The 16,786-nt window shown below is 37.2% G+C and overlaps 1 protein-coding gene across 1 annotated transcript in view; it reads right to left on the bottom strand.

The window, feature by feature from the left end:
• pcp4b (Purkinje cell protein 4b) overlaps window positions 1-14,889 on the bottom strand; it is a 39,632-nt gene extending 24,743 nt beyond the window's left edge. Inside the window, exon 1 of the mRNA XM_041995501.1 lies at window positions 14,762-14,889. Coding sequence (XP_041851435.1) covers window positions 14,762-14,770 — 9 coding nt within the window. The 5' untranslated portion in view covers window positions 14,771-14,889. The remainder of the gene's footprint in view (window positions 1-14,761) is intronic.
• Window positions 14,890-16,786: the final 1,897 nt, after the last annotated feature.

The following is a 16,786-nucleotide window of genomic DNA, read 5'->3' on the forward strand; positions in this document are numbered from 1 at the left end:
ACAGGTTCACATCATCCATGCAGCGCATCTTTAATGCTGTGTTCATTAAAAAGAGGATGCAGTTCTGCTGAAGGCTGGGACATCGGAACACTGTTTCCCTTTTGATCTTCTAACCTCACTATCCTCCCGCCTCTTCAGCTGCTCACAAATCATCCTCCTCATCTTCAATGTGCAGGCAGTGGGAGTGGGAGTCTGTGTATGCTCTTTACTACTAGAGTTGTGTGTGTGTGTGTGTGTGTGTGTGTGTGTGTGTGTGTGTGTGTGTGTGTGTGTGTGTGTGTGTGTGTGTATGTGTGTGTGTGAGCGCAGGGTTGTGTGGTACAGACCACTCATCTGTATGAGCACCACTGGCAGTTACATAAACCATACTGTCATAAGGGCTACAGGGCATACTGAAGCACTGCCAAATCAGTGCTGGGTCAATAATTCCCCAAATGCAGATTTTTTGGGATTTTCTTTCCTTTGTTGGGCAGCCAGTGCACACCTAGTTGAAAATGAGGATAGGTGTGTTCTAACTTGTGCAGTGCAGCACTGGGGTTAGTAATTGGCATGAAACATTGCTTTCTGGAGACCATGTTTGTCTCAAAAGACAGACAAAAGCTTGACCAGAGTAATTAAAATGCAAAGGAAGCCTTTTAAGAGACATAGTGAAACCTTTGTTGAGGTTGAATTGTATTTAAACTGTCAGAGATGCAACAACAATTAAGGCTAAAAATCTCCCTCTGCACCTTCTGGCACTGAAATATGGCAACAATCATTAACTGTAATTTCTCTCATGAGCCTGTTTGATGGCATTTTTATTATGCTTGAAATCTCTAATGCCTTTTCCACATTTACCTCTGGGAATACCAAATGTGGGTTTTAGGAAATGAATGAGATCATTTTAATCCACACAGAACTTAGTTGTGGGAATAGCAGTTAAGTGGCATCCTTCATTATATGTGAGCAAACTGTAGACATGGCTCCTGGACTGAGGGGGATATGAACAGATACTACACATACATGTTATTTTCCTTGTTGTACAACTCACATTGAAACTATATGACTTCATTGAAAATGATCTTCATCACATGAAGTGTTTGAATAACAATTTGTATAAAGGAAGATTGATGATTGGAACTGTTGCTAATATTTATGTGTATATATATATATATATATATATACAGAGAGAGAGAGAGAGAGAGAGAGAGAGAGAGAGAACGAGAGAGAGAGAGCGAGAGAGAGAGCTCGACAGTTTTATTTAGTCCATTTTTATCTATTTTTTTTATCGGTCTATTACTTCTTTATTATGTACTTATTATTTTCTGATTATTTTTTATGGTTCTTATTTGTTCCTATATTTTTAGGTTTATTATCTTCTTTTTACTTTTTAACTTCAGTGTTTTCCTTATAGGAATCCTCTGCATCAGGAGCAATGTCTATTTTGTGGGTCATTGCTGTGGAGATCACCCTGGTTGGGGTGGTTTGTAGGGTCCTGCACTGCAGCCCTGTCTGTGGTTTGGGGCCCCTGCCTGTCCTGATGTCGGCAGTTTCATATAGTAACGCCATCTGTGGTCCTTAGTTAGGCCCCTACTGGTTTGGATGGATCCCCAAGAAATTATTTCATCACCTCAGTGTCAGGTCAGATTTTTATTTCCAGATATTTATCTCTAGTTATATTTTTATGTTGACATTTTAGTTAAAGAGACTGAAACCAGAAGTCAGAGTTTATGATGCAATACAATACGATGCAGTATGATACAATATGGTACAATACACATCACGATGGGATGGGATGGGCTGGGCTGGGCTGGGATGGGATGCGATGCGATGCGATATAATGTGATATGATAGGATACAACTGAATACGATACAGTATAGTACAATATACTTTCTTGTCTGCATAGGGAAATTAGTCTTGGACTCATTGCTATGCCCAGCATTTAAAGTGTAATAATATCAATCTTAACAGACAGAACTTAAGTGTTCTGGCTTTCAGTCATGTGAAACTTCACCAAACCACTAGTGCCTTTTAAAACAATACTACATAACTTTCCAACCATTAAACGCTTCTGATTTGTTTTGATGGCACACAGACATTCATTATGCACATTCCTGTAGCCCCCATAGCCCTGCAGTGTCCCAGATCTGACAAACTGCACTTCTCAACTTCTTTTTTCCAGCCTGAGACATCATATGGCAGCTATGTCTTGCTTCATGGCACCAGGTTACACACCATCAAATGGATATCAACACACTGGCATGCTGTGGCTGGTTTAGCAAAAAAGAGAGCATTATCAGATCAAGCAAAGAAAAGAAACAGAGAAATCAACCATGCAAGAGATAAAATAAGAATCAACATCAGACTGACTTTTACTGACGAAAGAGAGTGCAGAGAAGAGACAGGATGCAAAATGTTGAATTAGCCTTAATAGGGGGCACCAAAGGGGCTGCAACAGGGGCACACAAATTTCCCACAGTTTAATAGCATCACTTTAAGGCTACCTTTTTACTTCCTAAAACTGGTATTTCTTTCGTAAGTGTTTCACAAAACCCAGTGAGACTCTACGTAAGGGATAATGCCCGATAATGCCTCCACATCATCCATTAATTTCTGATAATGCCCACTTATATCATGAAATAAACAAGAAATAAACATTAAATCAATTATACATTTTTCACAAGATGCAGCTGAGTGGACTATTTAATATCTCTTGTTGTGATGCGTTACCAAAGTCAGAACCTGTCAGAGCCGGTTACCTGTCGGCCACAGCTGTTGTATTAGACCTAATCAGTTGAGGGAAGTGAGATGATTGCTTAACGTTATGTTACGTGACACAAAGTATCATTTCAGAGGGCAGGTGTACCTCTTACAGCTGCTGTGTGTCCAGAGGATGATTTTGTTTAACAGTCAAAGTCCACAGATAGTTTCCTAAATCGTTTTTATTTCAAGAAATATTATCCACCGTTTACTCTGATCATTAAATGTGAATCAAGCAAGTAAGTCTATCCTAAATCATTTTTATATTGTCCATCATTCACTCTGTATGTTCTGAGTTTCTGTTGCCACGGTTACCAACTAGCGTTTAGCCAACACAAAAATTTACAACAAAAAGGCTATTTGACAGGAACTTTTTTGTAGGTGTCCTATAACACTTTTTAACGGTCACTCTACTGCCAATCAGAATCTAGTATTCACCCAGACCATGGTATAAATGTAGTTATGTTCATGTCCACATATACCTATTCATGACACATCAATGTTTTACATTTTGGGGGATACTCTATATGCTATGACTGCAGAGGACCTTCAAAAATATCTGCAAGACTGAGTTGTGATATCAAAAATAAACACAGATGGTATCCCGAGCTACTCTTAAGCATAAATGGTTAGCTTTTTTTTCTTTGCAGCAGTTAAAATCTCTACTCTTATAGCGTAGTCAACAACAAGCCCAGAAGGTCTAAATGGGTATGAAAAAAAAGAAAGAAAAGAATAACAAACTCACAAATTATCTCTAGAATGAGACTTTTCATCTTAATGCAGCTACTACAGTCGTAAATAAAAGAAGAATGAAAAAGAGGGAAGAAAATACATTACAACCCATCTTCACATTATTTTCTGGAACTCCCATCTGTTATGCAACCTAATGAGCCACAAAATTGGCAAGATTATGTTTTTTTGTGTTTGGTTTATTAGTGCCGGTGTCACTAATCTCAAGGGGCTTGGTTTCCTCTATCTGGGATTGTAAAGTATGAACACTGCATAGACGAAAGAAGCAATAACCAGTTAGTTGTCAAGAAATAAATAAAGGAGCCGCCTAAAATCAGCTAAAGCTTTGGTTCAATCAGCTGACTTATCAGTGTTGAGCAGCTACAACAAAAATTGGTTATCCATTTGTAACATTAACACCGTTAATAATTAAAATTTTGGGCATTGCCCATAGAAGGAAATGTTTTTATAAAGCTCATATCATTAAATAAATCAGTCTCACATGCTACTTGTATAGTTCTCGTTTTGAACTGACAAACCATGCAAGAAAACCACAGACAATGACCAGTTACGATATTATGATATATTTATTAACCCTTTAGGTGCCAAAGTATTTAAAGTTTTTAAGGCATACTGTATATATATATTGTCACATTCCCCTTTGATGTTTACCAGATAACATTGTGTGTGGAAGCACAATGCATTCATCTATTTGTAGAAGATGAGTTGTGCATCTGGCTAAGCAACAATCCCAATTTTCGGCTCAAGATCTAAGATCCAAAGAGACTGGCTTTTTGAGAGGAGGGCCAACATGTTGGCAGTCGACTCTGCCGTTCTGATCAGAGCCAAGTGTTAATCAGCTGTGAGGAGGGGTCCACGTGACAAAGCGAGCACTCGCCATGTAACCAGGCGACCCAGATAGCTCTCCAGTCTGCCTTTGTGGGCCAGGCAGCAGGAGAGCAGCTTTCCAAATGAACTTAAAAGAGCAAGGTGTTCAAATTAAGGCTCTAATTATGTTGAATGATGAATCCGTCCTCTGCATGTTCTCTCCCATAAGACGCCATTAGATAGAAACATCCTGCAGAGCATCTCCCAGGAAAGTAATTTAATGTGATAAGAGTGTGAGGACTCAGCTCAAACTATTCAACTAAGATGTTTTCTTCATGCCCAATGGAAAAAGTGTTACACATTTTGAAGGGTATTGTTTAATAATTACAACCGAGCCAGCTTATAAAATGTATAAAGATGAAGTCTTCCATCCACACCCAATCCATATTAAGAATTTAACAAAGCAAAATCAGGCCACAGAAACTTGGCCATAAAAAAAAAAACTGCTCAGATCTTTCAGAGACAAATGAGTCATTGGTCTTCCTGTACGAAAAGCTGTACAACAAATTAAGCCAGAATCAGAAACAGTTCAAAAATGGTTCAGTTCAACAAATTCTGCACAACATGCCAATAAACCAGGAGTACCAGACAATTCCTTAAAAGCTGCTGTAAATTTTTAATGAGATCAGCATGAGCATGTTGATTCAGAAAGATTCACTTTGACAAAAAATCTTGATAAAGATGACCTATGACACATTAATTAAAACTAATTTTATAGCACCTTAAACCTGTTAAGAGCAATAGCGTGTTTAGTTATTAATCTTTTCTAGTTTTGTTTTTAAGCATCACTTAAAACACATACTATTAGGAGGTCTAAAATCTGTCTTTATGTTTTGGTGTTAGTGTCCAGAAGCATATGCATGAATCTGCTGGTCATTCAAATAACACATCCGACCCTGATTAAATTAAGTGTTTAAATGATGCTAAATGACAGACTGTCACTGCTGGCCAGTGATTCACATCTGCCTCAGCACCAACTACTACCAGACTCCTATCACACTGCCAGCTTGCCTCATCTTTAGCATTTACTTTATCAAAAGAGATACAAATTGAGCTGCAATGATTAAAAATGCTAATAATACAGCAAAAATGAAAGGCAAATACACAGAACTTGAACCCCAACCCACTTGGTGAAAGTTCTGTGTTTTTTCCTTTAAACCATTTTACATTCTGGCAAGTTCATTCAATGTGATACAGTCTCCTGTAGTGGACTGGCATGTCTAACTCTGTCATGATATTGGTTTATCTTTTATTTCTTTTCCCCTTGGAGACAATAAAGTGAAACTTGTAACGTTTGAGATTTAACTGCCTTATTTAAAAGTACATTTCTAGTGATGATGAAAGAAATAAAACAACCTTCATATTTACATGCTTAAAGTCAGCATTTGTCCAGATATTTGAACTCGGAGCCCGGCAGTCGCAAATAAATTTCTGTGATCTGATGACTTATTTCATCAGCTTGTGGACCCTGCAGTCCCCAACGTCTGCCAGTTGGTTTCAAATCTGTGGAGTGCAATGCTGTAATGATCTTGTAGGAGGTAAATTTGCAGCTTGCAGCAGTAATGGCACTCTGCTAATTCAGCTCTTCCCCACCCACTGAACTTATAAAGTAAATGACTAAAATATAGACAGCAGACACACACATGGTGCACTGATGCTGCTGAAATGTGGGATTTATATGACCTGGCTGCAAAGATGACTGTGGGTTTTTTGATTTAATGTTTTTGTTTACACACCAGCAGCACTTTTTTATTGGGCATAAAATATCCTTTCATATTCTAGTCACTTGTGTTACTATTTGAATACTAAAAGCTTAGTTGCACAACTTACAATGTTAAAGTTCTTTTGTTTCTTCCTTTTTTATATATTTGCTTGCACATTGTTTAATCTAACAGCAACTTGTCTCTCAGCTGCATAATGAAACAACCTCTGTAAACACCTTCCAAAGCAACAGGCTTAATGAAGATGTCAATATTTTTTATTGACTCACTTTATTGGGTATTGGCTGCACAAAATGAAGTCTGTGAAAGTGAGGAACAAGGGCCCATCAGCCTTGTGTATACAACGGGAAAAATTTATGACCACATGCTAATCAGCCAGAAGCTACACATGCATTACAAAAACTGTTTTCATCCCAGTCACTTAACCACCCAGTGTGTAATAGCTTCACTGTGCATTTGGCACCAGTCCCAGTGATTTACGACGCTCTGGGTGACTAAATTGCCATTCATATCTTCTTTGCTGTTGATGAAGATTGTGTTGGTTGATAAAGTGTTTGCTGATTAAACTCACAAGAGCAACTAAAGCCGATATCAATCAGCAAACAGATGATAAATAGACTATTAGCTTGTTCACAACTGTTTACAATAGAAATAATATAATTTAATTACATGCACACTGATACTTTTAAGAGTTTTTATTTGAATAGAAAAAATTGCACCAAATTAAATGTTTTAATTTAATTTTGGACTAATTGGACACACAGTTATTGCATATGTTAAAATACTCTACATTGAGCTTTAAAAGAATAATAGCGCAAGGGAGGAGGATGACTTTAAATGTGTACTTTGTTTCTTTTGACTTGCAGTTACAGTTTGTTGAAGCACCCTTGAAAACTTGACCCTACTTCTCATTTGCTATGTAGAAATGCTGTATTCAGTGTACCATTTGTCACATTAATGCTTATGTACTTAAATAAGTTCATTCTTTTCAAACATCAATACCCACTATGGCTGGGCAATATTAACCAAATTTCATCTCTTGATTTTTTTTTTGTTTTTGTTTTCTAAAATGTGATAAATGGTATATATCGCAATACAATTTTTTGGTCAAATAATCAAAGTAATAGTTCTAGTTTACAGTCTTGAGCGCTAAATGCACTTTTATAAAGGATCAGAAGCAAATGTGCATTAAACAGCTGACTGAAATTAAAGTAGCTGTATATATTGGTACACCGAAAGCACTGGTGCAAATGTCAAAGTTTTTCTCTAACTGGACCACTTTAAATTTTAGTTGAATGCCCTTGCTCTAGGGCTTTATTAAAACTGATCTTCTTCACAGGGTTTTGACTAACAATTTGTATACAGGAAGATTGTAGTTCAGCAACAGCATCAAACTGCAATTATTTACAAGTAAAAATATTAGAGATGCACTGGGAACATTAACAAATGTCATTTTAGTATTTTCATAGCAATATGGCAAAGATGATGGCATTCATATATTTAAGCTAACACTACATCACTGGATCACAAAACAAGCTATGTCCAAGTGTGGTGCACCCATCTACACTGTGAAGTGCCTACATACTTAACGTCAGTAGCCCACTTGAACTAAAAAATCATAGTTTCTCCAACTTTGAATGGATATTCTTACTTTGAAGAAAAAGTGACAACCCTAACATGTAGATGAGTGTTTATTTTAGGATATCCCATGATTTTTGTTTCCTAATTATGATCACTTGGTATACCAAAACTTAGAGTAAAAATGAAATAGTAGCTGATTTAAAAAAAATAAATCCCACAAATAAAAAAAAAAACCAACACGATACGATACGATATATGATATGATACGATACAATACGATGCGATGTGATAGGATATGATAGGATATGATAGGATACAGTAGAATACGATACAATGCTATGCCCAGCATTTAAAGTGTAATACTATCAATCTTAACAGACAGAACTTAAGTGTTCTGGCTTTCAGTCATGTGAAACTTCACCAAACCACTAGTGCCTTTTAAAACAATACTACGTAACTTTCCAACCATTAAATGCTTCTGACTTGTTTTGATGGCACACAGTCATTTATTACGGACATTCCTGTAGCCCCCATTGCCCTAGAGTGTCACAGGTCTGACAAACTGTACTTCTCAACTCCTCTTTTTCCAGCCTGAGACATCATATGGCAGCTATGTTTTGCTTCATGGCACCAGGTCACACACCATCAAATGGATATCAACACACTGGCTTTTTTGGACGCATGCTGTGGCTGATTTAGCAAAAAAAAAAAAAAAAAAAAGAATGCAAGAGGACATTATCAGATGAAGCAAGGAAAAGAAACAGAGAAATCAACCATGCAAAAGATAAAATAAGAATCAACATCAGACTGACTTTTACTGACGAAAGAGAGCGCAGAAGAGAGAGGATGCAAGATGATGTCGAATTAGCCTTAATAGGGGGCACCAAAAGGGCTGCAACATGGGTTGCAGTTTTTGCTTTTTGTTTTTGTATGTTTTGTTACGTAATTAGTAGGACTGGGCACGTTAACGCGTTAATCACACAATAACGCAACGATTAATTAACATCTTTAATATTTTTTGATCACAGAAACAGGCAGTCCCTGTGCGTCTGATGGAATCAGTAGAGAGCAGATTTATTAAAATGAAGAGACATTTTCTGTCTGGAACTTAGGAAAGAAGAAAAAGAACCAATGTTTTCGGACGGGAAACTGCTCCCAGAAGACAATGAGAAACTTTTTTTTTCATTTACTATTATTATTTTTTAATGCATGTGGTTTTTAGTCAAGACAGCAAAGGTAAGACATGTTTTCTGACTTTTACAAATGTGAAGCATAAAACGGGCTTTCTTCTGCCTCTGGTACTGTGAATTTTGGTCATAGCGAGATGAAACTTCCACCTGTGGAATCTGTGAAACGTGAGCTTTCAGTAGAGGAGCCGTTTGTCCATGTTCATGCGTTGGGTGGAGCCATAATTTGTGTTTACATATTTTTTGGACTTTGTGTATCTGGTCTTTTAATTATTGTTGTCTTAACTGTGTTTGGTGGTCATAGAAAAGGTTTTACTGAGCTGTTAGCTGAGCTTCTGGACTTTCTGTGGATACCACACATGTTTACAGTTACATCTACAGACCTGACGCTACACCCAGAAATGAGATGTTAACTCTTTATATAGCTGTACACCTTCTTTTAAAGAAAAGAGACATTTTGCACGTAACAATGCGATCAATCGCAAATAAACGCAACATGTCATGCGATTAATCGAGATTAAAACTTTTAATAGTTGCACAGCACTAGTAATTAGCTTTACTGGGTTTGCACATTGTTCAGTTCATTAGCTGATTATCAAAAGCATCTCCCATAAGGAGATATGTTGGCATTTGGGTCTTTACTACACTTCATGACAAAGGCGTGACTAGATCTTACTACAGCAGAAAATGTGAAATAGTGTCCATCTGCATACTTAATGTATGAAAATATGCGCAACATTATGGGAGGCAACAAGACTGTAGATCTACACAATCCCCAAAAGTCTCTTAATCCAGCAATACATGCTCTAAAGCTGCTTAATATCTCACCATAGGGACAGGCCAGTCCAGGTTGTAGGCTCACTAACGCTGTGGTGAGGACTTATTGTATATTTCTGCCCTCAGTTACATTGCACATGTCATGCATTAAATACTTTATGACAAAACCATATGTTAAATGTCCATCTTTAAATTGGAGAACAAATGCTTCAAATTAGAAATGAGATGTGTTGAAAGCAACTAAAGGGAGAGAGAAAAATCATCCAAAGTGATTCATCCCATCCATTCAGGATAATGACTTAAACTGAAAATGAGTGCCATTACTGCCACAGCTTTAATAAACATGGATCATCAAGCTACAAAGGAAAATGTATTTAATTTTGTCTGGAGGCATTAGGACAACAGATTAATTAAATGTCCTGTTATAGTTTCAACCCAAAGCTTAATGGACATTTTGAATAATATAAAACAATCCAATCAAAGGAGGATGACGATGACTGAATATGAATAAACAAAAATAACAGGAAGCAAATGGAAAGCGATAGGACTGGTGACTCTAAACACACCATGAATGACTGTCATGTCAGATATAATAAGATTACTTTCAACCCTAAAACCTGCCAAAAGAAAAAAAAAAAAGAAAAAAAAAGCATGTTGGGAGAAAATAATTTGATTTTTTTTAAACTGGTTATTAATATGCTGCCATCACTGTTAAAGTCCTGCTCTGAGTTATTCCAGACTCTGTTTCAATTGATTAAATAGCTCTCTGCCATGTTTCCTGTTTAATTCCAAAATAAGGAAAAGCTCATTCTGGGCAGCCTGAATACTGAAGATTATTTCCCACCACAATTATCCACAGAATGAAATTTAAACTAAAAACCTCAAAAGAAGCTGGTATTTACAGGAATGATCTGGCAGCCAATTAAGGGTAAGTTTATGCATTTTTTTTTCCCAAAGAAACAACTTTTCATGAAATTTTCAAAGATGCTGCATGCTATTAAGAATTATGGTAGGATTAAACACGCACACACAAAAATATTGCACACGCATTCAACTGTCCACATCTGTTTAAAGTTGAGAGCGATGTCATTCCCTTGATGTTAATTTGCACAACAGAGTGTGTGTAGGAGGTGCCAAAGGAAGGTCAATAACATCTAAGAACATCTTTCATTCATTTCAGACACCATCTTCAAAGTCTGAACTTCTGCCCTCATCAACACTGATAGAGCCGGTGTAACAGTGACAGAAAAACAACAGTTTTAAAGGAAGCTGCAGAAATTAGACACTGCTTGCTGCTGTATGAGAAGCTTTGGCTTGAAGACTGCTTAGATATGCGTCAGAAACTGCAGGAATGTAACAGCAAAGTGCCATTTTGTAGTTCAAAAAATACCTCTGAGTCAACGTGAGTTCAAGCACCCTTGGAAATTGTTCCATAGAATGTGTATTAAATCTTTGCAGTGGATATTTTAGGACTGGACAACCTACAAAAACACCACTCCACAAACACCTATGATTTGTGGATGGCTGCTGTAATATTCGTCCTTAGTGTGTTTAACAAACGATGGTTAGTGCAAAAAAGTATCTATGTGGTTTGCTTTGTGATCTAATGTAAAACATATTCTATAAATATACAGGGACTTTTTAACGACAAAAAATCTGACATAGACGAGAGGAGATGCAGAAATTGTGACCAAAGAGCATTTTGTCCCTCACATTACAGACATAAGGGGTAGAGCAGAATCAGTTGTGTGGAGATGAGAAACAAGAAAACATGTCCTTTCTTTTCCTTTCAACAAAATTTTTAAGTGTTGTCTGCTCCTGATAATTATTAACACAACATGACACTTATACTTACAGCTGAAATACTGATACTGTGCCATCAATAGCACTGAAATGAACATTTATTGGCAAAGTTCTCTGAAGAGAAAAGAAGAAAAAAGGTGGTGATAAGATTATGCTCTGCACTTTCAAGTATTGGGTGGTTTGTTACACAGATATAACAATTGTGTCCTTTACATCTGGGTTCCTTAATTAAAACACACTTGTCTCTTCCTGGTTAGGTTTAGGCAATAACATCACTTGCTGAGTGTTAAAAATAAAAACTGCTGGGTTAGGGTTAAAAACATTGTGATTATGACAAAAACATTGTGTTTCTACAGTGGACCATATGACGACATTTTACACGTGACAGGTTTCAGTCTCTCATGTCAGCTTGTTCTGACTTTCTCAACATGAACATCCTGATATGCTGTGGGGGCCTACAGAAGCCAGCTTGGTTCATTCAACTAGAGAATAATAGAAAAAGTGCAAAAGATACGATTAAAGCTGCTCTGAAATGGTGCACTGATAATCCACTATGTAGTGAATCAGCCATCTTGCATCGCTGTTTGAAATTTCAACTCAATTTCTTTTCATTAACCAGATAACGGGCCACAAACTCATCAGCAGTGTGCAGAGTCTGTACTTCTGTCAACATGGACAATTAGGCATTGCAGCCTGGTACTGATAGCTGTAGAGTTAATGACACATGCTATCACTAATGTTTTCAACTTGTTAGCATGATTTCCTTCCCCAATAAGAATATCTGATGAGAAAATAATACTCCTCCACTTCACAGCTAATGTCTTAGCTGTTAAGTGGCATTTTAAGTATATTTGAACCTAAAACTGTTCAATTAAAATAGTAAACACCTTATGTAATGTGATGTACTTTGCTTTTTAAAGATTTGCATCCAAAAAATAAAAATTAGATTATCAAAACTCTAAAAACATTTGTTAACCAACAGGTTTTTGTTCAATATATATTGATGCATTTTGTAGTATTAATAGCCTTCTGTAGGTAATATTGATTATTTTTTGTTATAATAAATCTTTTTATAGAGATAAGTCTAAAACTATACAGGAAGGTACATTATTATTATTATTAATAACAGTTCACAGAGATCCTAAGGCTTTAGGCAAAGATTTTGGAGCAATGTTAATTACAAAATATTTTAAATAAAAATAGCTGAATTGTTCACTTTATGAATTAAGTGTGTACCTGTCCTGATGATGTTTATTTTAGACATAACTGAATATTAGGTGCAACATTAAGACGCGCCACTTCATTGAAGTAGCGTCTAAGGTTCATCAGCACTTCATCTTCCCAAGAGTGAACACTGTATTGTTTATGAGGGAATGAGGGAATGATCAGATGAATCCGGGTACAGTGAAATAAGTGTTGAACCTCTGAGCAGGTGTGTAGATAAGGAAAAAAGAGGAGGGTGAGACAGCAGTGAGTGTGGTGGGGATGAGGGAGGGCGCACTGCAGTGCTGACCACTGCGAGAATCATCCATCCAGAACACACTGAGCTTCTCTGCTTAAGTTAAGTCAATTCTAAAGGCTGAATACATTCATAATTTTGACTACCAACAACTTTACTTTGCACAGTACTTCACAAAAACATAAACTAATCACAAATATAACTGCACAGTCTCCATCTCAATCTTCAACATTACACATGGTATTTGCCTTCTGGTCTCCTTAAACCAACAGCTACGCTTTACTTTGCATGTTACTCCCAAGTAAAAGGAGGGGAGGTGATTTTGCTGCCATTTTCAGTTATTCAAATGCTATTATAGGTTGCATTTTATGTGCACTGAATTCATCTTTTACTGAAGCAGCCAGTGAATGACTTGTTAAGCAGCTTGCAGAGAAGTAAGGCAATGCCTGCACTGATCCATTGGAGGGAACGGAAAACTGCTTACCAATAGACTGCAGGATTGTACTCTAATAGGAATTTAAGTCTGTAAACCTTTAAATCTAAAGGCTGCTGTAGATGTGTTTGGGTGCATTTTACACAGGTGCATCTGAGTTTGAAGCGTTTAATGCCAAATCTCAAAATGTTGCACAGGCTGTGAGGCAGAATTGATACTTCCAAATTAATCTTGTGCAAACATCTGTGTCTAAATGTGAGAGCAAAATAATGTACAGTACCTTTATACCAACACAAACAAGAAGACTCTTGCAAATCATCCACTTCTTAGTATTCAGTCTTCCTTACATCACAAAAATGTCAGCAACAAAGTTAAAAAAATTCTTAAAAAGGTTTGTTTTCGTTTGATTTATTCAATAACAGCATGTTTTTTTACAGAATGAGTAGTTTAGGATTATGAGCTGTCTTTACTTCTTCAGTTTAAAAAATATTTTGATCAATCTAGTGACGTGCTAGGACATCGCTCAAAGTCACTTGCATACACAGAGTTATAAGCAGTTAGACAACCAAAACTCTTTGAAAGAAAGCTGTCAGAGCATCAGCTCTTGACCAGCTTCTCATTGCTGCATAACACCATAACTTTGTGAAATACAATGAATACAATGCCTGAAACAAGCTGTAATATTAACCATACACTTGAAACAATAGTGGTGGCATTGTGGAGTACAGAAACTCAATTTCAAAGAGCTATTTATATCCTCCTTCCACTTTGAAACGAGCTGAAGCATTTATGACTGTATTGGACGCTGTGGGAAAACCCAACAGCGGATTTCTGCTGCGAGCATTTGAACCCCCCTCCCCCTTTGATGTTTGACCTCTGGAACTGCTACTCCTCTGAGTGAAAAACCTAGAGTATAGTTGGTAGTCTATTTGCGCTGCCAACACTTAAAGATAAATCATATTTCAGGCAGACTTACTCCATTCTCGGTTGTGTAAAAAAAAAAAAAAAGAAAAAAAAAGAAAACTGCCTCTCTGTAAAAACTGCCCACTTGTCCACCTTTTAACACGCTCCCTAATTTCCACCACGTATTGCTTGATCATATCTAAGTCAGTGGGGTAAAACGACAATAATTATAATTAGAATAATAGTTATCTATCCTAGATCCATTTAACCCCCAACAGATGCGCCCCGGTGTTCCCTTCACACTTTGACAGTGATGCTGTGCAGCATCTTACACTCAGTAATAAATCATATCCGCGCTGCAACAGTATAAATGAAGAGAAATCGCGTTATTTAACACACATCCGTTGTCAAAAGCAGCTCGACTTGCTGTTAAATCTCTCCTAAACAAGTGTTTTCTTTTGCGCGCATAGCGTTAAGGAGCGTGCGTAATTCGGGTTATTCCTGACGTTCCTTTGTTTGGAAAACATAAAACGGTCCTACCTCGCTCATGGTGGACAGTAATTTCGAGCGTTTTCCGTTTTCTTCCACTACGTGAGTTGAGGAATGAGAAGTTTCAGCCACAGCGGTCTTTAAAAGAGTGGCTCGCCGCGGACAGAGGTGCTTTATAAAGTGTTAAGCCCAACTCCTCCGTGTCATCACGTCACTAATAAACCAATAGGAATGCCGTGGGCAAATGTGTCTCGCAAGTCACCACCCAACTTCTTCAAGCATTCATACGTTGCTGTGTAAGCCCTTTTTCATGATCATCAGCCAAACAGAACCGTTCTTTCCTGCTGATGAACACCCGCTTTCTAATGGAAGCACAGGAAAAGCAGTTCATGCATTCTTCGTGTCAGCAATAGAAATTATCTTTATTCCCACCTGAGAACGTGCACAAGTGCACAAGTGTGAGGTTTATGACAAAAGCTCAAAGTAAAATTATTAATCTCCTCTTCTATCATTAATGTTTGTGTGCGCTACTGTGCTGGATTATAGTGCACTCTTTTGAATCATGGTGGCACCACTACAATGTTTTAAGGAGCTCTCTACATTAAATTTTAGATTAAAAATGCTTTGCACTGTTGTTTTCGGCTGCAGTTCTGATACTGCCAACATGCCCAGGAGAAATCTCATTTGGATATCTATTTTATCTTCTATACCACTTTTAAATTGCAATTTGATTCTGACCTATGTACATGGGTATTGATTCAGACAAACCAGATTACATGAAGTTTTAATGTGAATACATGTAGCAGGCTGTGCAACTTTCTCATGGACTGTGACTAGAGCTTCATGAAGTCCCAGTGGAATTTTGATGAAAAGAAAAAGAGAAAAAAATTATACAAATGAAGACTGACGTCTCTGCTGTGCTGACCTGACCTGTGTGTCTTTGTGTAATTGTCAAAGTGCCTGACAAGCTGCAGCTGATTTCTCCAGAAAATGGCTGTGAGGGCTTTGTTCTGCAAAAATAATCATCAAATTCCTCTGTTGAAGATAGTGCAGACAAATAAGAAGACAGTTTTTCTTTGCCAAATGCAGCAGATGGAACTGAAGTTTGTCAAATTTAGCAAGACATAGCACAAACTGGGATGCCTACAGTCAAGCCTCACTGCTCATATTCTTCTGTGTTCAGGACACTCTAAAGCTAACTGCAGAGAGGTTAGGAAGCTGGCTGGATATTCAGGGTTGTGAAAATAAATGGAAATAGGATGGATGAGATAGTGTAAGAAGTGTCTTTTCTAAGTGCTGCTGTTTCCAGCCACCTCTGTTGACATTTGGCTCTGCTAAATCTGTGCATAAATGTGTTCATACTTACAGAGATAGGACAGCTTCTGTGTGTACTGTAAGGGAATTTTGTGGTGTAGGAAAACAAAAATCTGAGATGGTTTCTGAACTATAAGCTCTTCATTATCATTTTAAAAAATTCTCAGGATTTAAACAAAGTTTGAACTAAGAACAATGATCCTCATTCATCTTCTTATAAATGTTCTTAAATTTGTTCCTAAGTTGTAATATAGAAGATTTTTACAAAAACCTTCCATCAGATTCAGAAACATGTTCGTAGATCAAGAAATTGTTTGTCTATTTCTCTTTAGACGGATGAATACCTATAGTATCTTAAGTTAAAAGGACAAGCCAGCTGGCCCTACTGTGCATAGATAAACGCCACAAATCACGTGTTAAAGATCATGAAACCATGTGGTTGATGTGTATACACAGAGGTGAGACAAGAGACAAGGAAATATAACATATATAATGCTAAGAGAAATGAATGAAAAGAAATAATAATAAACATGTGTGCTGAAACCTGGTTGTCCTCATTTTTAAACTGATACACTTGGTTATAAATAACCACTCGATGAGTTCTAATAAGATAAAATTGGTTTTATTTACTAATGGGCCATTAATTACTCCCAGACTTTGACAGCAAGCCTGCTGTCTGGTCCCATGAGCACATCAGTGGCTAAAGAGGAAAGTGGTACACCACAGAATACATTTTCATTTCTCTAGTACCTTGAACAGTTT

The sequence above is a fragment of the Melanotaenia boesemani genome, chromosome 9 (assembly GCF_017639745.1).
Source record: "Melanotaenia boesemani isolate fMelBoe1 chromosome 9, fMelBoe1.pri, whole genome shotgun sequence".
Classification (NCBI taxonomy): Eukaryota; Metazoa; Chordata; class Actinopteri; order Atheriniformes; family Melanotaeniidae; genus Melanotaenia; species Melanotaenia boesemani.